Source organism: Scyliorhinus torazame, chromosome 9 (genome assembly GCF_047496885.1).
Source record: "Scyliorhinus torazame isolate Kashiwa2021f chromosome 9, sScyTor2.1, whole genome shotgun sequence".
NCBI classification, from domain to species: domain Eukaryota; kingdom Metazoa; phylum Chordata; class Chondrichthyes; order Carcharhiniformes; family Scyliorhinidae; genus Scyliorhinus; species Scyliorhinus torazame.
This window is the reverse complement of record NC_092715.1, coordinates 3,999,815-4,021,568: the sequence shown is the minus strand read 5'-3', so window position 1 is coordinate 4,021,568 and position 21,754 is coordinate 3,999,815. Positions and strand designations below refer to the sequence as shown.

The following is a 21,754-nucleotide window of genomic DNA, read 5'->3' as shown; positions in this document are numbered from 1 at the left end:
CGAGAAACCCCGCCCCCCCGAGGGAAACCCCGCCCCCCTCGAGAAACCCCGCCCCCCCCCAGTGAAACCCCGCCCCCCCCAGTGAAACCCCGCCCCCCGAGAAACCCCACCCACCGAGAGAAACCCCGCCCCCCCCCCAGAGAAACCCCGCCCCCCAGAGAGAAACACCGCCCCCCAGAGAGAAACCCCGCCCCGCCCGGGAGAAACCCCGCCCCCAAAGAGAAACCCCGCCCCCGAGAGAAACTCCGCCCCCCGAGAGTAACCCCGCCCCAGAGAGAAACCCCGCCCCCCCCAGTGAAACTCCGCCCCCGAGAGAAACCCCGCCCCCAGAGAAAAACCCTGCCCCAGAGAGAAACCCCGTCCCCAGTGAAACTCCGCCCCCGAGAGAAACCCCGTCCCCGAGAGAAGCCCCGCCCCCAGTGAGAAACCCCGCCCCCGAGAGAACCCCGCCCCCAAGAGAAACCCCGCCCCCGAGAGAAACTCCGCCCCCCGAGAGAAACCCGTCCCAGAGAAACCCCGCCCCCGGAGAGAAACCCCGCCCCCGGAGAGAAACTCCGCCCCCAGAGAGAAACCCCACCCCTGGTGTTGAGACTTTCTACAGATATGTCAGGAATAAAAGAATGACGAGGGTAAGAGTAGGGCCAGTCAAGGACAGTAGCGGGAAGTTGTGCTTGGAGTCCGAGGAGATAGGAGAGGTGCTAAATGAATATTTTTCGTCAGTATTCACACAGGAAAAAGACAATGTTGTCAAGGAGAATACTGAGATTCAGGCTACTAGGCTAGAAGGGCTTGAGGTTCATAAGGGGGAGGTGTTAGCAATTCTGGAAAGTGTGAAAATAGATAAGTCCCTGGGCCGGATGGGATTTATCCTAGGATTCTCTGGGAAGCTAGGGAGGAGATTGCTGAGCCTTTGGCTTTGATCTTGAAGTCATCTTTGCCTACAGGAATAGTGCCAGAAGACTGGAGGATAGCAAATGTTGTCCCCTTGTTCAAGAAGGGGAGTAGAGACAACCCCGGTAACTATAGACCAGTGAGCCTTACTTCTGTTGTGGGCAAAATCTTGGAAAGGTTTATAAGGGATAGGATGTATAATCATCTGGAAAGGAATAATTAATTAGATAGTCAACACGGTTTTGTGAATGGTAGGTCGTGTCTCACAAACCTTATTGAGTTTTTGAGAAGGTGACCAAACAGGTGGTTGAGGGTAAAGCAGTTGATGTGGTGTATATGGATTTCAGTAAAGCATTTGATAAGGTTCCCCACGATAGGCTACTGCAGAAAATACGGAGGCATGGGTTTCAGGGTGATTTAGCAGTTTGGATCAGAAATTGGCTAGCTGGAAGAAGACAAAGGGTGGTGGTTGATGGGAAATGTTCAGACTGGAGTCCAGTTACTAGTGGTGTACCACAAGGATCTGTTTTGGGGCACTGCTGTTTGTCATTTTTATAAATGACCTGGAGGAGGGCGTAGAAGGATGGGTGAGTAAATTTGCAGATGACACGAAAGTCGGTGGAGTTGTGGACAGTGCGGAAGGATGTTACAGGTTACAGAGGGACATAGATAAGCTGCAGCACTGGGCTGAGAGGTGGCAAATGGAGTTTAATGCAGAAAAGTGTGAGGTGATTCATTTTGGAAGGAATAACAGGAAGACTGAGTACTGGGCTAATGGTAAGATTCTTGGCAGAGTGGATGAGCAGAGAGATCTTGGTGTCCATGCACATAGATCCCTGAAAGTTGCCACCCAGGTTGAGAGGGTTGTTCAGAAGGCGTACAGGGTGTTAGCTTTTATTGGTAGAGGGATTGAGTTTCAGAGCCATGAGGTCATGTTGCAGCTGTACAAAACTCTGGTGCGGCCGCATTTGGAGTATTGCATGCAATTCTGGTTGCCGCATTATCGGAAGGATGTGGAAGCATTGGAAAGGGTGCAGAGGAGATTTACCAGAATGTTGCCTGGTATGGAGGGAAGATCTTATGAGGGAAGGCTGAGGGACTTGAGGCTGTTTTCGTTAGAGAGAAGGTTATGAGGTGACTTAATTGAGGCATACAAGATGATCAGAGGATTAGATAGGGTGGACAGTGAGAGCCTTTTTCCTCGGATGGTGATGTCTAGCACGAGGGGACATAACTTTAAATTGAGCGGAGATAGATATAGGACAGATGTCAGAGGTAGGTTCTTTACTCAGAGAGTAGTAAGGGTGTGGAATGCCCTGCCTGCAACAGTAGTGGACTCGCCAACGCTAAGGGCATTCAAATGGTCATTGGATAGACATATGGACGATAAGGGAATAGTGTAGATGGGCTTTAGAGTGGTTTCACAGGTCGGCGCAACAGCGAGGGCCGAAGGGCCTGTACTGCGCTGTAATGTTCTATGTTCTATGCTCCGCTCTCAGTCTCACTCTTTTCTATCCTCCAGGATCTTTTATCTCCCCAGCTCTGCTCTGTCTATACCCTGGCACTCCGCTAGTTACAGATTGCCACCCTGAAAATGCCCCTCTTATCCCAACTCTGTTAGCTAATATTCTATCCATGCTGATCTACTACCACCAACACCATTGGCTGTTATCTTACTAAGTAGCTTTTTGCGTGGTACCTTATCGACCACTTTTTGGAAATCCATATATACACATCTACTGGTTGCCCTCAATCTATCCTGCTCGTTACCACCTCAAAGAATTCTAATAAATTTGTCAGACATGATTTTCCCTTCATGAAGCTACGCTGACTCTATTTGATTATATTTTGTATTTCTAAATGCTCTGCTATTACATCCTTTATAATGGACTCTAACATTTTCCCAATGACAAACATTGAGCTAACTGGCCTGTGGTTACCTGTTTTTTGTCCCCCTCCCTTCTTGAATGAGGGTGTCACACTCCTCTGGGACCTTTTGGAATTTAAGAATTCTTGGAAGATTACTACCAGTGCAGCCACTATCTCTGTAACTCCTTCCTTCAATATCCTGGGATGCAACCCAGGGGACTTATCGGCCTTTAGCCCCATTAGTTTCCCCAAGTACTTTTTCCCCAGCGATATTTATTTATAACCCCTCCTTTGTCCCTTGTGCTTAATATTTTTGCAGTTATTAGTGTCCTCCGCCATGAAAACTGACACAAAGTATTTAGCTCCTCTGCCATTTCCTGGTTCCCCATTATTTCCCCAGTCTCGTTGTCTAAGGGGCTCGCTTACCAGTTTGTCTTGGAGCAGCATGGCTTTGATTGAAGTCCTCAGGTTTGTGACTCGGTGTGTAAATGAGGGTGGTGTAGTCTACAGGGACGTCAGTCAGGCTGTTGACAAGATACCACGTGGTAAGAGCCATGGGATTCAAGGCAAGTTGTATCCAACATTAGCTTTGTGCCAGGAGGGTGTTGGTTGAAGGTTGTTTTTGTGACTGTGTCCATTGCGTACCGCAGACATTGGTGCTGTAAAACTCTGATTTCTATGACTTATCCCTATTATTTTTGGTCATCTTTTGTTGGTTTTTAAAACGTTCCTGATCCTCCTGCCTACCACTACTCTTTGCCATATTGTACGTTTTTTCTTTCAGTTTAATACAATCCTTAACTTCCTTGATTAACCGTGGTTGATTTATCCCCTTCCTAGAATCCTGCTTCCTCATTGGGATATAGTTTTGTTATGAGTCATGAACTATTTCCAGAAACGTCTGTTGTTGCTGCTCGATGGCCTCTGTGGCTAAACTCCTTTCCCAATCCACTCCAGCAAACTCTGCCCTCATTCCTTTGTAATTATCCTTGTTGACGTTTAGTGCAGTTGTTTCTGACCCAACCTTCTCACTCTCAAACTGAAAGGCAAATTCTAGCATGTTATGGTCACTGTTTCCAATGGGATATTTTACTCTGAGATTGTTTACTTAACCTACTTTATTACATCTTACCCCCTTTCGCCCACCCCAGGGGGCCAGAACCACACCCCTCTCCCAGCACCTGGGGCCAAGTACTAGCCATCCTCCAGAGGGGTGGGCGCCAATTACCCCTGCCCCCCCCCTCCCCAGCCTAGGGGGCAGTTGCAACCTTGCTCCAGTCCAGAGATCAAGTATACCCCTCCACAGGGCCGCACGATGGTGCAGTGGTTAGCACAGCTGCCTCACGACGCGGAGGTCCTAGGTTCGATCGCAGCTCTGGGTCACTGTCCGTGTGGAAATTCCACATTAGAACATTGAACATAGAACAGTACAGCACAGTACAGGCCCTTCGGCCCACGATGTTGTGCCGATCATTTATCCTAATCTAAGGTCAACCTCACCGACACCCCTTCAATTGACTGCTGTCCATGTGCCTGTCCAAGAGTCGCTTAAATGTCCCGAATGACTCTGACTCCACCACCTCTGCTGGCAGTGCATTCCACACACCCACCACTCTCTGTGTAAAGAACCTCTGACATCTCCCCTATACCTTCCTCCAATCACCTTAAAATTATGTCCCCTCGTGACAGCCATTTCCACCCTGGGGAAAAGTCTCTGGCTATCCGCTCTATCCATGCCTCTCATCACCTAGTACACCTCTATCAAGTCACCTCTCTGCCTTCTTCACTCCAGTGAGAAAAGCCCTAGCTCCCTCAACCTTTCTTCATAAGACATGCCCTCCAGTCCAGGCAGCATCCTGGTAAATCTCCTCTGTACCCTCTCCAAAGCATCCACATCCTTCCTATAATGAGGCGACCAGAACTGGACACAATATTCCAAGTGTGATCTAACCAGGGTTTTATAAAGCTGCAGCAAAACCTCGCGGCTCTTAAACTCAATCCCCCTGTTAATGAAAGCCAACATACCATACGCCTTCTTAACAACGCTATCAACCTGGGTGACAACTTTGAGGGATCTATGTACGTGGACCACAAGAAATCTCTGTTCCTCCACACTTTCGAGAATCCTGCCCATAACCCTGTATTCAGCATTCAAATTCGACCTTCCAAAATGAATCACTTCACATTTATCGAGGTTGAACTCCATCTGCCACTTCTCAGCCCAGCTCTGCATCCTGTCAATGTCCTGTTGTAACCTGCAACAGCCCTCAACACTATCTAAAACCCCACCAAACTTACTAACCCACCCTTCCACTTCCTCAACCAAGTCATTTATGAAAACCACAAAGAGCAGAGGTCCCAGAACAGATCCTTGTGAGACACCACTGGTCACCGACCTCCAGGCGGAATACTTTCCATCCACTACCACTCGCTGTCTTCTTACGGCCAGCCAATTCTGCATCCAGACAACCAAATTTCCCTGTATCCCAGGCCCCCTAACTTCTGAATGAGCCTACCATGGGGAACCTTATCAAATGCCTTACTGATATCCATATACACCACATCCACTGCCCGACCTTCATCAATATGTCTCGTCACATCCTCAAAGAATTCAATGAGGCTTGTGAGGCATGACCTGCCCCTCACAAAGCCATGCTGACTATCTTTAATCAAACTCTGTTTTTCTAAATAATCATAAATCCTATCTCTCAGAATACTTTCCAATATTTTGCTCACCAGACGTAAGACTGATGGGTCTGTAATTCCCAGGGATTTCCCTATTCCCTTTCTTGAATAGGGGAACAACATTTGCCTCCCTCCAATCATCCGGTTCTACTCCAGTGGAGAGTGAGGACGCAAAGATCATCGCCAACGGCGCAGCAATCTCCTCCCTCGCTTCCCGTAGTAACCTTGGGTCTATCCCGTCAGGCCCAGGGGACTTATCTATCCTGATGCTTGTCAAAATTTCCAGCACATCCTCCTTCTTAATATCAACCTGTTGGAGTCTATTAACCTGGTTCAGGCTGTTCTCATGAGCAACAAGGTCCCTCTCTCTAGTGAATACTGAAGCAAAATATTCATTTTGGGCCTCCCCCATCTCTTCAGACTCTAGGCACAAGTTCCCTCCACTATCCCTGATCGGCCCGACTCTCACTCTGATCATCCTCTTATTTCTCACATAAGTGTAGAATGCCTTGGGTTTCCCTTAATCCTTCCCGCCAGGGCTTTTTCATGCCCCCTTCTAGCTCTCCTCAGTCCATTTTTGAGTTCCTTCCTGGCTACCTTGTAACCCTCTAGAGCCGAGTCAGATCCTTGCTTCCTCAACCTTACGTAAGTTTCCTTCTTCCTCTTGACTAGAAGCTCCACTTCTCTTGTCATCCAAAGCTCCTTCACCTGACCATTCCTTCCTCGTCTCAGTGGGACAAAACTATTCAGCACTCGCAGCAAGTGCTCCTTAAACAATCCCCACATTACTGTTGTGCATTTCCCCAAGAACAATTGTTCCCACTTTATGCTCCTCAGCTCCTGTCTAATGGCAGTATAATTTCCCCTCCCCCCAATTAAATACCTTCCCATACTGTCTGTTCCTATCCCTCTCCATGACTATGGTAAAGGTCAAGGAGTTGTGGTCACTGTCACCGAAATGCTCTCCCACCGAGACATCTGACACCTGGCCTGGTTCGTTGCCGAGCACCAAGTCCAATACGGCCTCCCCCCAGTCGGCCTATCTACATATTGAGTCAGGAGTCCTTCCTGTACACACCTGACAAAATCTGCTCCATCCAAATCATTTGCAGAGGGAAGTTGAAGTCACCATGACAACAATTCTGTTACTTCTGCACTTTTCCAAGATCTGCCGCCCAATCTGTTCCTCTATCTCTCTGCTGCTATTGGGGGGTTGATAGAAAACTCCCAATAAAGTGGGTGCCTGGAACTCGCTGCCGGAGGAGGTGGTGGAAGCAGGGACGATAGTGACATTTAAGGGGCATCTTGACAAATACATGAATAGGATGGGAATAGAGGGATACTGATTGGCTGGTAAGGAAAGTGCTCCAATTAGCAGTAGCTGGGAGAAATTTAACTCTTTGTGTGTTGGTAAGTATTGTGACTGGTAAGTAAAATCTTTATTCCTTTCACTGATTCATTATTTGATATTATATTTGTCATCAGTTACGGTAAAGTGTAAAAATGGCAGGAGATCCCAGACCCGTGTTATGCTCCTCGTGCTCAATGTGGGAGTTCAGGGACGCGGCCGATGCCCCTGACTCCTTCATGTGCGGGAAGTGTGTCCAGCTGCAGCTCCTGTTAGACCGCATGACGGCTCTGGGGCTGCGGATGGACTCACTTTGGAGCGTCCGCGATGCTGAGGAGGTCGTGGATAGCACGTTCAGTGAGTTGGTCACACGGCAGATTAGGATTGGTGAGGGAGACAGGGAATGGGTGACCAAAAGGCAGAGAAAGAGCAGGAAGGCGGTGCAGGTGTCCCCTGCGGTCATCTCCCTCGAAAAACAGGTATACCGTTTTGGATACTGTTGGGGGAGATGACTCACCAGGGGAAGGCAGTAGTAGCCAGGCTCATGGCACCGTGGCTGGCTCTGCTGCACAGAAGGGCGGGAAAAAGACTGGCAGGGCTATAGTCATATGGGGATTCAATCATAAGGGGAGTAGACAGGCGTTTCTGTGGTCGAAAACGAGACTCCCGAATGGTATGTTGCCTCCCAGGTGCACGGGTCAGGGATGTCTCAGATCGGCTGCAGGACATACTGAAGGGGGAGGGTGAACAGCCAGTTGTTGTGGTGCATATAGGCACCAACGATATAGGTAAAAAATGGGATGAGGTCCTACAATCAGAATTTAGGGAGTTAGGAGATAAGTTAAAAAGTAGGACCTCAAAGGTAGTAATCTCAGGATTGCTACCAGTGCCACGAGACAGTCAGAGTAGAAATTCAAGAATAGTCAGAATGAATACGTGGCTTGAGAGATGGTGCAGGAGGGAGGGGTTCAGATTTTTGGGACATTGGAACCAGTTCTGGGGGCGGTGGGACCATTACAAATCGGATGGTCTACACCTGGGCAGGACTGGAACCAATGTCCTCGGGGGTGCTTTTGCTAACACTGTTGGGGAGGTTTTAAACTAATGTGGCAGGGGGATGGGAACCAGATTAGGAAGTCAGAGGTCAGTAAAGAGGCAGCAACTAAAGCCAGTAAGGTACTAGATAATAACTCAATGTGACTAAGGGGAAGAGCAGACAGGGAAGAGATGATGAACGCAAAGGGACAGGTGGTCTGAGGTGCATTTGTTTTAATACGAGAAGTGTAGCAGGTAAGGCAGATGAACTTAGGGCTTGGATTAGTATCTGGGAATATGATGTTATTTGGTATTACTGAGACTTGGTTGAGGGAAGGGCAAGACTGGCAACTAAATATCCCAGAGTATAGATGCTTCAGGAGGGATAGAGTGGGAGGTAAAAGGGGTGGAGGAGTTGCATTACTGGTCAGAGATGATATCACAGCTGTGATTAAGGAGGGCACGATGGAGGATTCGAGCACTGAGGCAAGATGGGTAGATCTATGAAATAGGAAGGGTGCAGTAACATTGTTGGGACTTTACTACAGGCCTCCCAAAAGCGAGCGTGAAATAAAGGTACAAATATGTAGACGGATTATAGAAAAATGTAGGAGCAATAGGGTGGTCGTGATGGGAGATTTTAACTTCCCCAACATTGAATGGGACTCATGTAGTGTTGGAGGCGTAGATGGAGCAGAATTTGTAAGGAGCATCCAGGAGAGTTTTTTTAGAGCAGTATGTAAATAGTCCAACTCGGGAAGGGGCCATACTGGACCTGGTATTGGGGAATGATCCCGGCCAGGTGGTTGAAGTTTCAGTCGGTGATTACTTTGGGAATAGCGATCACAATTCCATAAGTTTTAGAATACTCATGGACAAAGACGAGAGTGGTCCTAAAGGAAGAGTGCTATATTGGGGAAAGTCCAAGTATAATAAAATTCGGCAGGAGCAAGGGAGTGTGGATTGGGAGGAGCTGTTTAAGGGTAAATCCACATTTGAAATGTGGGAGTTTTTTTAAAGGAAAGGTTGATTAGAGTGCAGGACAGACATGTCCCTGTGAAAGTGAGGGCTAGGAAGACTTCTGGGTGCGGCGATGACCAGCTAAGTCGCACGTTTCGGCAGCTCCCGGTGGAAAGGACTTTTGGGCTCTTAATAGGAGCCCCAACGGCAATTTTAACGGCTAAAAACACTGTGCGATAAACCAGAAGGGAATCCCCCCTGGACACGGATGGAAAAAGGAGAGGAAAGTGGCCGGATTGCGGTGGATCCTCTAGAGCAGCGGCCAGGAAGGCAGGCACAAAGCAAGATGGCGTCGGAAGGAGGCAGTTTAATATGGGGCCCTGACCAACAAGAGTTCCTGCGGCGTTGCGTGGAAGAACTTAAAAAGGAGATGAAGAAGGAGCTGCTGGCCCCGATATTACAGGCGATTGAAGGACTAAAGGAGGAGCAAAAGACCCAGGAGCAGGAGCTTCGGGTCGTGAAGGCAAAGGCTGCTGAGAATGAGGGCGACATACAGGGCCTGGTGGTGAAGACAGAGATGCACGAGGCACAACACAAAAGGTGTGTGGAAAGGCTGGAGGTGCTGGAGAATAATGCGAGGAGGAAGAATTTAAGGATTCTTGGTTTTCCCGAAGGTGCAGAAGGGGCGGACGTCGGGGCATATGTGAGCACGATGCTGCACTCGTTAATGGGATCGGAGGCCCCGACGGGCCCGTTGGAGGTGGAGGGAGCCTATCGAGTTATGGCGCGAAGACCGAGGGCTGGAGAAATTCCTCGAGCCATAGTGGTGACATTTCTCCGACATAAGGACAGAGAGATGGTCCTCAGATGGGCAAAGAAAACTCGGAGCAGTAGGTGGGAGAACGCGGTGATCCGCGTATATCAAGATTGGAGTGCGGAGGTGGCGAGAAGGAGGGCAAGCTTTAATCGGGCCAAGGCGGTGCTGCACAAAAGGAAGGTTAAATTTGGAATGCTGCAGCCGGCAAGACTGTGGGTCACACATCAAGGGAAACACCACTACTTTGAAACGGCAGAAGAGGCGTGGACATTTATTGTAGAGGAGAAACTGGAATAAGCGGGCTAGAAAAAGAACGTTTGGGACAAAGTGGTGGGGCGAATATGTGGGGTGAAGAGGGGGAAAAGATGATTTCCCAAGTTGTCAATCCTGCGACCCTGTAACTTTTCTCTCTTCCCCATGTTGTGGGGCGGGGGGGGGAGGGAGGATGAGGAACTGGGGGCGCCGGCCATTGGGGGCGGGGCCAAATGGGAAGCGCGGGCTTTGTTCCCGCGCTACGGGAATCATGGCGGGAACAGGGAAGCAGGAAGGAGGGGGCCTCGCACAGTGGGAGCCGAGGTCACGGGGGGGGAAGCCGAGGTCGGCCAGAGTTTGCTGACTTCTGGGAGCAACATGGGGGGTGCAATTACGCTAGTGAGGGATCTAGCGGGGGGGGGGGGTTAACTGGGTTGCTGCTGCTAGGGAGAAGGGGGAGCTGGTATGGGGTGGGGCGGTCGGGCGCCGTTGGGGGGAGATACGGCTACGTGGGAACCGGGTGAGGAGCTGGATTGAAAAAGGAGATGGCTAGTCGACAAGGGGGGGGGGGTAAAGAGCCCCCCAACCCGGCTGATCACGTGGAATGTGAGAGGGCTGAACGGGCCGATAAAGAGGGCACGGGTACTCGCACACCTAAAGAAACTTAAGGCAGATGTGGTTATGCTGCAGGAGACGCATCTGAAACTGATAGACCAGGTCAGACTACGCAAAGGATGGGTGGGGCAGGTGTTTCATTCGGGGCTAGATGCGAAATACAGGGGGGTGGCTATATTAGTGGGGAAGCGGGTAATGTTCGAGGCAAAGACCATAGTGGCGGATAGTGGGGGCAGATACGTGATGGTGAGTGGCAGATTGCAAGGGGAGGCGGTGGTCTTAGTGAACGTATATGCCCCGAACTGGGATGATGCCAACTTTATGAGGCGCATGTTAGGACGTATCCCGGACCTAGAGGTGGGGAAGTTGGTAATGGGGGGAGATTTTAAAACGGTGCTGGACCCAGGGCTGGACAGATCGAGGTCCAGGACCGGAAGGAGGCCGGCTGCAGCTAGGGTGCTTAAGGACTTTATGGAGCAGATGGGAGTAGACCCCTGGAGATTTAGTAGACCTAGGAGTAAGGAGTTTTCGTTTTTCTCCTATGTCCACAGTTTATTCACGAATAGATTTTTTGTTTTGGGAAGGGCACCGATCCCGAAGGTGACGGGGACGGAGTACACGGCTATAGCTATTTCGGATCACGCCCCACATTGGGTGGACCTGGAGATAGGGGAGGAAAAAGAACAGCGTCCACCCTGGAGAATGGACATGGGATTATTGGCAGATGAGGGGGTGTGTTTAAGGGTGAGGGGGTGTATTGAAAGGTACTTGGAGCTCAATGATAATGGGGAGGTTCAGGTGGGAGTTGTCTGGGAGGCGCTGAAGGCAGTGGTTAGAGGGGAGCTGATATCTATTAGGGCACATAAAGGAAAGCAGGAGGGTAGGGAAAGGGAGCGGTTGTTGAAAGAACTTCTGAGGGTGGACAGACAATATGCGGAGGCACCGGAGGAGGGACTGTACAGGGAAAGGCAAAGGCTACATGTAGAATTTGACTTGTTGACTACGGGTAAGGCAGAGGCACAATGGAGGAAGGCACAGGGTGTACAGTACGAATATGGGGAGAAGACAGTACGAATATGGGGAGAAGGCGAACAGGTTGCTGGCCCACCAACTAAGGAAAAGGGGAGCAGCGAGGGAGATAGGGGGGGGGGGGGTGAGAGATGAGGAGGGAGAGATGGAGCGGGGAGCGGAGAGAGTGAATGGAGTGTTCAAGGCATTGTATGAAAGATTATATGAAGCTCAGCCCCCGGATGGGAAGGAGAGAATGATGTGCTTTCTGGATCAGCTGGAATTTCCTAAGGTGGAGGAGCAGGAGAGGGTGGGACTGTGAGCACAGATTGAGACGGAGGAAGTAGTGAAAGGGATTGGGAGCATGCAGGCGGGGAAGGCCCCAGGACCAGACGGATTCCCAGTTGAATTCTATAGGAAATATATGGACTTGCTGGCCCCGCTACTGATGAGAACCTTTAATGAGGCGAGGGAAAGGGGGCAGCTGCCCCCGACTATGTCAGAGGCAACGATATCGCTCCTCCTAAAGAAGGAAAAAGACCCGCTGCAATGCGGGTCCTACAGGCCCATTTCCCTCCTGAATGTGGACGCCAAGATTCTGGCCAAGGTAATGGCAACGAGGATAGAGGATTGTGTCCCGGGGGTGGTTCATGAGGACCAAACTGGGTTTGTGAAGGGGAGACAGCTGAATACAAATATACGGAGGCTGCTAGGGGTAATGATGATGCCCCCACCAGAGGGGGAAGCGGAGATAGTGGTGGCGATAGATGCCGAGAAAGCATTTGATAGAGTGGTGTGGGATTATTTGTGGGAGGTGCTGAGGAGATTTGGCTTTGGAGATGGGTATATCAGGTGGGTACAGTTGCTGTATAGGGCCCCGATGGCGAGCGTGGTCACGAATGGGCAGGGGTCTGATTATTTTCGGCTCCATAGAGGGACGAGGCAGGGATGTCCTCTGTCCCCGTTATTGTTTGCACTGACGATTGAGCCCCTGGCCATAGCATTGAGGGGTTCCAGGAAGTGGAGGGGAGTACTCAGGGGAGAAGAACACCGGGTATCTCTGTATGCGGATGATTTGTTGCTATATGTGGCGGACTCGGCGGAGGGGATGCCAGAGATAATGCGGATACTTGGGGAGTTTGGGGATTTTTCTGGGTATAAATTGAACATGGGGAAAAGTGAGTTGTTTGTGGTGCATCCAGGGGAGCAGAGCAGAGAAATAGAGGATTTACCGTTGAGGAAGGTAACAAGGGACTTTCGGTACTTGGGGATCCAGATAGCCAAGAATTGGGGTACATTACATAGGCTTAATTTAACGCGGTTGGTGGAACAGATGGAGGAGGACTTTAAGAGATGGGACATGGTGTCCCTGTTACTGGCAGGTAGGGTGCAGGCGGTTAAAATGGTGGTCCTCCCGAGATTCCTTTTTGTGTTTCAGTGCCTCCCGGTGGTGGTCACGAAGGCTTGTTTCAAAAGAATCGAGAAGAGTATTATGAGTTTTGTGTGGGCCGGGAAGTCCCCGAGAGTGAGGAGGGGATTTTTGCAGCGTAGTAGGGACAGGGGGGATGGCACTACCGAGCCTAAGTGAGTACTACTGGGCCGCCAATATTTCAATGGTGTCTAAGTGGATGGGAGAAGAGGAGGGAGCGGCGTGGAAGAGATTGGAGAGGGCGTCCTGCAGTGGGACTAGCCTACAAGCTATGGTGACGGCGCCGCTGCCGTTCTCACCGAAGAAATACACCACAAGCCCGGTGGTGGTGGCTACATTGAAAATTTGGGGGCAGTGGAGACGGCATAGGGGAAAGACGGGAGCCTCGGTGCGGTCCCCGATAAGAAATAACCATAGGTTTGTTCCGGGGAGAATGGATGGAGGATTTGGAGCATGGCAAAGAGCAGGGGTAGCACAATTGAGAGATCTGTTCGTAGATGGGACGTTTGCGAGTCTGGGAGCGCTGACGGAAAAATATGGGTTGTCCCAAGGGAATGCATTTCGGTACATGCAACTGAGGGCTTTTGCGAGGCAACAGGTGAGGGAATTCCCGCAGCTCCCGACGCAGGAAGTGCAGGATAGAGTGATCTCAGAGACATGGGTGGGGGATGGTAGGGTGTCGGACATATATAGGGAAATGAGGGACGAGGGGGAGATCATGGTAGATGAGCTGAAAGGGAAATGGGAAGAAGAGCTGAGGGAGGAGATTGAGGAGGGGCTGTGGGCTGATGCCCTACGTAGGGTAAACTCATCGTCCTCGTGTGCCAGGCCAAGCCTGATGCAATTTAAGGTGTTACACAGGGCGCATATGACTGGAGCACGGCTCAGTAAATTTTTGGCGGTAGAGGATAGGTGTGCGAGATGCTCGAGAGGCCCAGCGAATCACACCCACATGTTCTGGTCATGCCCGGCACTACAGGGGTTTTGGGTGGGGGTGGCAAAGGTGCTTTCGAAGGTGGTGGGGGTCCAGGTCGAACCAAGCTGGGGGTTGGCTATATTTGGGGTTGCAGAAGAGCCGGGAGTGCAGGAGGCGAGAGAGGCTGATGTTTTGGCCTTTGCGTCCCTAGTAGCCCGGCGCAGGATATTGTTAATGTGGAAGGAAGCCAAACCCCCGGGTGTAGAGACCTGGATAAACGACATGGCAGGGTTTATAAAGTTAGAACGGATTAAGTTCGTACTAAGGGGTTCGGCTCAAGGGTTCACCAGGCGGTGGCAACCGTTCGTCAACTACCTCACAGAAAGATAGAGGGGATGGAAGAGGGAAAACAACAGCAGCAACCCAGGGGGGAGGGGGAGGGGGGGAAATCGGACGGACTCTCAGGGATGTTATTGTATATGTATAGCCACTTGTTTAGGTAATGTATATTGGACTGTTGGATTGTATCTTTGGAGAGTATCTATTTTTGACAAGGCAGTTGCCAATTAGTTTTGGTTTTGTTTCTGTTTATATATTATTTATTTATTTGTTTAAAACTGGCCACTGTTATTTATATTGCTTTATTGTTGTGTAAGAGAAACACTACGTATTGTTATGTTTGGCCAAAAATCTTGAATAAAATATATTTTAAAAAAAAGAAAAAGAAAATGAGGGATAGAAATGGCAAGATTAGGGAACCATGGATGATGGGTGGAATTGTGAGACTAGCTAAGATGAAAAAGGAAGCATACATAAGATCTAGGCAACTTAAATCTGATGAAGCTTTGGAGGAATATCGGGAAAGTAGGACAAATCTCAAACGCGCAATAAAGAGGGCTAAAAGGGGTCATGAAATATCTTTGGCTAACAGGGTTAAGGAAAATCCCAAAGCCTTTTATTCATATATAAGGAGCAAGAGGGTAACTAGAGAAAGGATTGGCCCACTCAAAGACAAAAGAGGGAATTTATGCGTGGAGTCAGAGGAAATGGGCGAGATTCTTAATGAGTACTTTGCATCGGTATTCACCAAGGAGAGGGACATGACGGATGTTGAGGCTGGGGATGGGTGTTTAAATACTCTTGGTCAAGTCGGCATAAGGAAGGGGGAAGTTTTGGGTATTCTAAAAGGCATTAAGGTGGACAAGTCCCCAGGTCCGGATGGGATCTATCCCAGGTTACTGAGGGAAGTGAGGGACGAAATAGCTGGGGCCTTAACAGATATCTTTGCGACATCCTTGAGCACGCGTGAGGTCCCGGAGGACTGAAGAATTGCTAATGTTGTCCCTTTGTTTAATAAGAGTAGCAGGGATAATCCAGGGAATTATAGACCTGTGAGCTTGATGTCAGTGGTAGGCAAACTGTTGGAGAAGATACTAAGAGATAGGATCTATTCACATTTGGAAGAAAATAGACTTATCAGTGATAGGCAGCATGGTTTTGTGCAGGGAAGGTCATGTCTTACAAGTCTAATAGAATTCTTTGAGGAAGTGATAACGTTAATTGACGAGTGAAGGGCTGTAGATGTCATATACATGAACTTCAGTAAGGCGTTTGATAAAGTTCCCCAATGGCAGGTTGATGGAAAAAGTGAAGTTGTATGGGGTACAGGGTGTACTAGCTAGATGGATAAAGAACTGGCTGGGCAACAGGAGACAGAGAGTAGTGGTGGAAGGGAGTGTCTCAAAATGGAGAAAGGTGACTAGTGGTGTTCCACAGGGATCCGTGCTCGGACCACTGTTGTTTGTGATATACATAAATGATCTGGACGAAGGTATAGGTGGTCTGATTAGCAAGTTTGCAGATGATACTAAAATTGGTGGAGTTGCAGATAGCGAGGAGGACTGTCAGAGAATACAGCAAAATATCGATAGATTGGAGAGCTGGGCAGAGAAATGGCAGATGGAGTTCAATCCAGACAAATGCGAGGTGATGCATTTTGGAAGATCTAATTCAAGAGGGGACTATACGGTCAATGGAGGAGTCCTGGGGAAAATTGATGGACAGAGAGATCTGGGAGTTCAGGTCCATTGTACCCTGAAGGTGGCAACGCAGGTCGATAGAGTGGTCAAGAAGGCATACAGCATGCTTGCCTTCATCGGACGGGATATTGAGTACAAGAGTCGGCAGGTCATATTACAGTTGTATAGGACTTTGGTTAGGCCACATTTGGAATACTGCGTGCAGTTCTGGTCGCCACATTACCAGAAGGATGTGGATGCTTTAGAGAGGGTGCAGAGGAGGTTCACCAGGATGTTGCCTGGTATGGAGGGTGCTAGCTATGAAGAAAAGTTGAGTAGATTAGGATTGTTTCCGTTGGAAAGACGGAGGTTGAGGGGGGGTCCTGATTGAAGTCTACAAAATTATGAGAGGTATGGACAGGGTGGATAGCAACAAGCTTTTTCCAAGAGTGGGGGTGTCAATTACAAGAGGTCACGATTTCAAGGTGAGAGGGGGAAAGTTTAAGGGAGATGTGCGTGGAAAGTTTTTTACGCAGAGGGTGGTGGGTGCCTGGAACGCTTTGCCAGTGGAGGTGGTAGAGGCGGGCACGATAGCATCATTTAAGATGCATCTAGACAGATATATGAACGGGCGGGGAACAGAGGGAAGTAGACCCTTGGAAAATAGGCGACAGGTTTAGATAAAGGATCTGGATCGGCGCAGGCTGGGAGGTCCTGATCCTGTGCTGTACATTTCTTTGTTCTTTATTAAAGTGACTGCTCCTTTCTCGTTTCTGACTCCCATCCATACTGACTCAGTAGACAAACCCTCCTTAACTATCTCCTTTTCTGCAGTTGTGGTGCACGCCCTAATTAACAGTGCCACTCCCCCTCCTCTTTTACCTCCCTCCCTATTCTTAAAACATCTAAACCCTGGAACATCTAACAACCATTCCTGCCCCTGTGAAATCCATGTCTCTGTTATGACCACAACATCGTAGTTCCAAGTACTAATCCATGCTCTAAGTTTATCTCCCTTATTCCTGACACTCCTTGCATTGAAATAGACACACTTTAACCCAGTGCTTTGCAAATTTGCCTTTGGCCCCCTGAACTTGAAAAGGCTGCGCCCATATAAAAAAAATGCGGGCGCACTGCGCATGCGTGCACAATCATCGGTGCGTATGTGCATAGATTTGCGCATGCGCACCGATGATCGGGCACACATACGCAGTGCGGCCGCATTTTTAAAATCTGTTCCTGCCCATTTTGAAGGCTGCTCCCAGCCGGCTGCTCCGCACGGATTTGCTCATTCGGGAGCGTCGTGACAGACACCCATCGCGCCCCTGAGTTTGACAATGCCTGCTTTATCCCATTCCACTGAGCGCAACTTTGCCCTATCAACTGTCTATCCTTCCTCAGAGACTTGCTGCAGACTATTTCTGCCTGTTCGACAGCTACCCTATCCTCTGATCCATAGCTCTGGTTCCCGTCCCCCTGCCAAACTAGTTTAAACCCTCCCGCCCCCCTGCCAAACTAGTTTAAACCCTCCCGGAGAGCTCTAACAAACCTCCCACCCAGGATATTGGTGCCCCCCCCAGTTTAGGTGCAATCCGTCCTTCATCTCCAGGTCCCACCTTTCCCAGAAGATAGCCCAATGATCCACACATCTGAAGCCCTCCCTCCTGCACCAGCCCTGTAGCCACGTGTTCAGCTGCACTCGCTCGCTGTTCCTTGCCTCACTTGCACGTGGCACCGGGAGCTATCCCGAGATCACTACTCTGCTTGTCCTGCTCTTTAGCTTCCAACCTAACTCCCTAAAATCACTTTTGAGATCCTCATCCCTTTTCTTAGCTATGTCGTTGGTGCCTATGTGCACGACTTCTGGTTGCTCCCCCTCCCCTTTAAGATTCGCGTAGACTCGATCCGAGACATCCCTGGCCCCGGTACGCAACATACCTTCCGGGAGTCTCGTTCGCGCCTACAGAATCTCCTAACCATTCAGTCCCCTATCACTATTGCTTTTCTATTCTCCCCACTTCCCTTCTGAGCCAGACTCAGTGCCAGAGACCTGGCCGCTAGGGCCTTCCCCCGGTAGGTCAGCCCCCCCCAAAACAGCATCCAAAACGGTATACTTGTTTTGAAGGGGAACGGCCACGAGGGATCCCTGCACTGTCTGCCTGTTGGTTTTTTTCCCCCCTTACTGTAACCCAGCTACTCTTGTCCTGTACATTGGGTGTGGTTACCTCCCTGTAACTCTTCTCAATCACCCCCTCTGCCTCCCGGATGATCCGAAGTTCCTCCAGCTTCAGTTCCCTAACACGGTCTCGGAGGAACTGGAGTTGGGTGCACTGCCCGCAGGTATAGTCAGCGGGGACACCGGTGGTATCCCTCACCACCCACATCCTACAGGAGCATGCAACTGCCCTAGCCTCCATCCCCTCTGATCTGAATTCCCAAAGAGATGTAAAAGGAAAAAAAAGATTAAACACCCGTTAGGCCCTTAAAAAAAAAAAATATATATATATAAACTGCTGCTGCACTCTCAAGTTGGTGATTCTGCTAATGATACAAAGATAGCTTGCTGCGCCCCCCAAAAAACCAACTCTTACCCTACAGAATGTAGCTGCCCTGTGGACCAACTGGAACTTCGCCCTCCGACTCTGCTCCCAGTCAGCTGCACTCTCTGTAAACTCCCAGCTCCCTTCACGCTCTTTGAGGAAATGAAATGAAAGGAGCACCTCACTCCCTTCTCACCTAACTCCCTCAGTCACCAAACTCTCACTATCGCACTCAAATGCACCCAAATTCAGCACTCAGTGCAAACAAAGTCTGCACTGTCGGGGATCACTTTTATACTGTGAATCTAGCCTCTGAAAACTGGCCTAATCCAATTAACTAATTAACAAGCTCCAGCTGCAAGTACAGCCAAGTAAACTGTTTAAAGCTGGTTTAAAACTTGCCTTCTTCTAACCCAAACAGCAACTTTTAAGATAATTAACTAAATAAAAGATTAAACTTTAGATAAAAATTAATCCTTAATATCCCTGTCACCAAACTCTCACTTTAACACTCTAATACACCCAAATTCAGCGCTCAGTGCAAACAAAACATTCTCCCCGTGTTTGCGTGGGTCTCACCCCCACAACCCAAAGATGTGCAGGGTAGGTGGACTGGCCACGCTAAATTGCCCCTTAATTGGAAAAAGTGAATTGGGTACTCTAAATTAAAAAAAACACAAGTACCCCCCTCCACCAGGTAAAACACTGGTCCGAGGGCAGGGCTGACTGTCTATCTCCATATCCCAGGAGGCTAACACAAAAATCAGACAGGAAAACCAGGAACTATTTTATTGGAGCATAGAGATTGTGTCAATAAACACGTTTTAGAAAATGATTTTGCTAAACTTTGATCTCCAGCAGATCCGTACCCCAATCCCGGAAGGAGTGGACCCAGTAATGTGCACATTGAGGAATTTGTTGATTTGATGCCCCTGGGCCAGGACCCCCTCTCCCCCCCCCCTCCCCCAGACTGGAGGAGGCTCAGAGTCCTGATGTTAATGCCCCTGGGCCAGGACCCCCCCCCCCAGTCTGAGGGAGGCTCAAAGTCCTGATGTTAATGCGCCTGGGTCAGGACCCCCCCCCCCCCCAAGACTGGGAGAGGCTGAGTCCTGGTGTTAATTCCCCTGGGCCAGGACCCCCCTCCTCCCCCCCAGACTGGGGGAGGCTCAAAGTCCTGATGTTAATGTCCCTGGGCCAGGACCCCCCCCCCCCGCAGACTGGAGGAGGCTCAGAGTCCTGATGTTAATGTCCCTGGGCCAGGACCCCCCTCCTCCCCCCCCAGACTGGGGGAGGCTCAAAGTCCTGATGTTAATGTCCCTGGGCCAGGACACCCCCCCCCCCCCGCAGACTGGAGGAGGCTCAGAGTCCTGATGTTAATGTCCCTGGGCCAGGACCCCCCTCCTCCCCCCCCAGACTGGGGGAGGCTCAAAGTCCTGATGTTAATGTCCCTGGGCCAGGACCCCCCCCCCCCCCCCCCCCCCCCCCCCCCCGCAGACTGGAGGAGGCTCAGAGTCCTGATGTTAATGCGCCTGGGTCAGGACCCCCCTCCCCCCCACAGACTGGGGGAGGCTGAGTCCTGATGTTAATGCCCCTGGGCTCACTCAGACTGTTTCAGCTCGTTCACACACCCCCTGCTGGTTTGGGTGGGGACTTTGCCGGTGAGCGAGCCTGCCTGGGACTCGGTCTCCGTCTGTTTATCGTCGCAGCTTTATTCGCTGACGTTTGAAGAGCCTCTTTTTCCGGTTTGTATTTCTGGGTTGTTCCACAGGTGGTTCCAGTTGGATTAAAGATGTTTTCTCACTGACGGGCGTATCAAAGACGGCGTGAGTGGGATCCTTGGGCAGAGTCAGACGCTCTTCACTCTTCCGGACGGACTGCAAGTCCTTCATCCGTTGTTTCTCCATAAATCGGGAAGCGGTGGCCACCCGCAAAATCCGTCGGTGCTGGGAACAGACACAAGAGAGAGAGAGCGAGTTAGAACCAGAAAAGAGAGAGAGAGAGAGACAGAGAGAGAGAGAGGCAGAGAGTGAGATAGAGAGGCAGAGAGAGAGACAGAGAGATGGACAGAGAGACAGAGACAGAGAGAGAGATAGAGAGAGAGAGAGAGGCACAGAGAGAGACAAAGAGAGAGAGACAGAGAGAGAGACAGAGAGAGAGATAGAGAGAGAGAGGCAGAGAGACAGAGAGATGGACAGAGAGAGAGAGATAGAGAGGCAGGCAGAGAGAGAGAGAGAGAGAGGCAGAGAGAGAGACAGAGACAGAGAGAAAGAGACAGAGGTGAGAATTGGAACGCAGAATGAGAGATCCAGATAAACACACACTCACGTTCATCACACGCTGCACTGTCAGAGGGTCAGTACTGAGGGAGTGCTGCACTATCAAAGGGTCAGTGTTGTTGGAGCGCTGCACTGTAAGAGGGTCAGTACTGAGGGAGATCTGCACTGTCAGAGGGTCAGTGCTGAGGGAGTGCTGCACTGTCAGAGGGTCAGTACTGAGGGAGTGCTGCACTGTCAGAGGGTCAGTACTGAGGGAGTGCCGCACTGTCAGAGGGTCAGTACTGAGGGAGTGCTGCACTGTCAGAGGGTCAGTACTGAGGGAGTGCTGCACTGTCGGAGGGTCAGTACTGAGGGAATGCTGCACTGTCGGAGGGTCAGTACTGAGGGAGTGCCGCAGTGAGAGAGTCAGTACTGAGGGAGCGCTGCACTGTCAGAGGGTCAGCACTGAGGGAGTGCTGCACTGTCAGAGGGTCAGCACTGAGGGAGTGCTGCACTGTCAGAGGGTCAGTACTGAGGGAGTGCAGCACTGTGAGAGGGGCAGTACTGAGGGAGTGCTGCACTTTCAGAGGGTCAGTACTGAGGGAGTGCTGCACTGTCAGAGGGTCAGTACTGAGGGAGTGCTGCACTGTCAGAGGGTCAGTACTGAGGGAGTGCTGCACTGTCAGAGGGTCAGTACTGAGGGAGTGCAGCACTGTGAGAGGGTCAGTACTGAGAGAGTGCTGCACTGTCAGAGGGTCAGTACTGAGGGAGTGCTGCACTGTCAGAGGGTCAGTACTGAGGGAGTGCTGCACTGTCAGAGGATCAGTACTGAGGGAGTGCTGCACTGTCAGAAGGTCAGTTCTGCGGGAGTGCTGCACTGTCAGAGGGTCACTAATGAGGGAGCGCTGCACTGTCAGAGGGTCAGTACTGAGGGAGTGCAGCACTGTGAGAGGGTCAGTACTGAGAGAGTGCTGCACTGTCAGAGGGTCAGTACTGAGGGAGTGCTGCACTGTCAGAGGGTCAGTACTGAGGGAGTGCTGCACTGTCAGAGGATCAGTACTGAGGGAGTGCTGCACTGTCAGAAGGTCAGTTCTGCGGGAGTGCCGCACTGTCAGA

At 50.4% G+C, this 21,754-nt stretch overlaps 1 protein-coding gene across 1 annotated transcript in view; it reads right to left on the bottom strand.

Moving 5' to 3' along the window:
* Nucleotides 1-19,157: 19,157 nt before the first annotated feature.
* bxdc2 (brix domain containing 2) overlaps nucleotides 19,158-21,754 on the bottom strand; it is a 69,605-nt gene continuing 67,008 nt past the window's right edge. Inside the window, exon 10 of the mRNA XM_072515581.1 lies at nucleotides 19,158-20,326. Coding sequence (XP_072371682.1) covers nucleotides 20,078-20,326 — 249 coding nt within the window. The 3' untranslated portion in view covers nucleotides 19,158-20,077. The remainder of the gene's footprint in view (nucleotides 20,327-21,754) is intronic.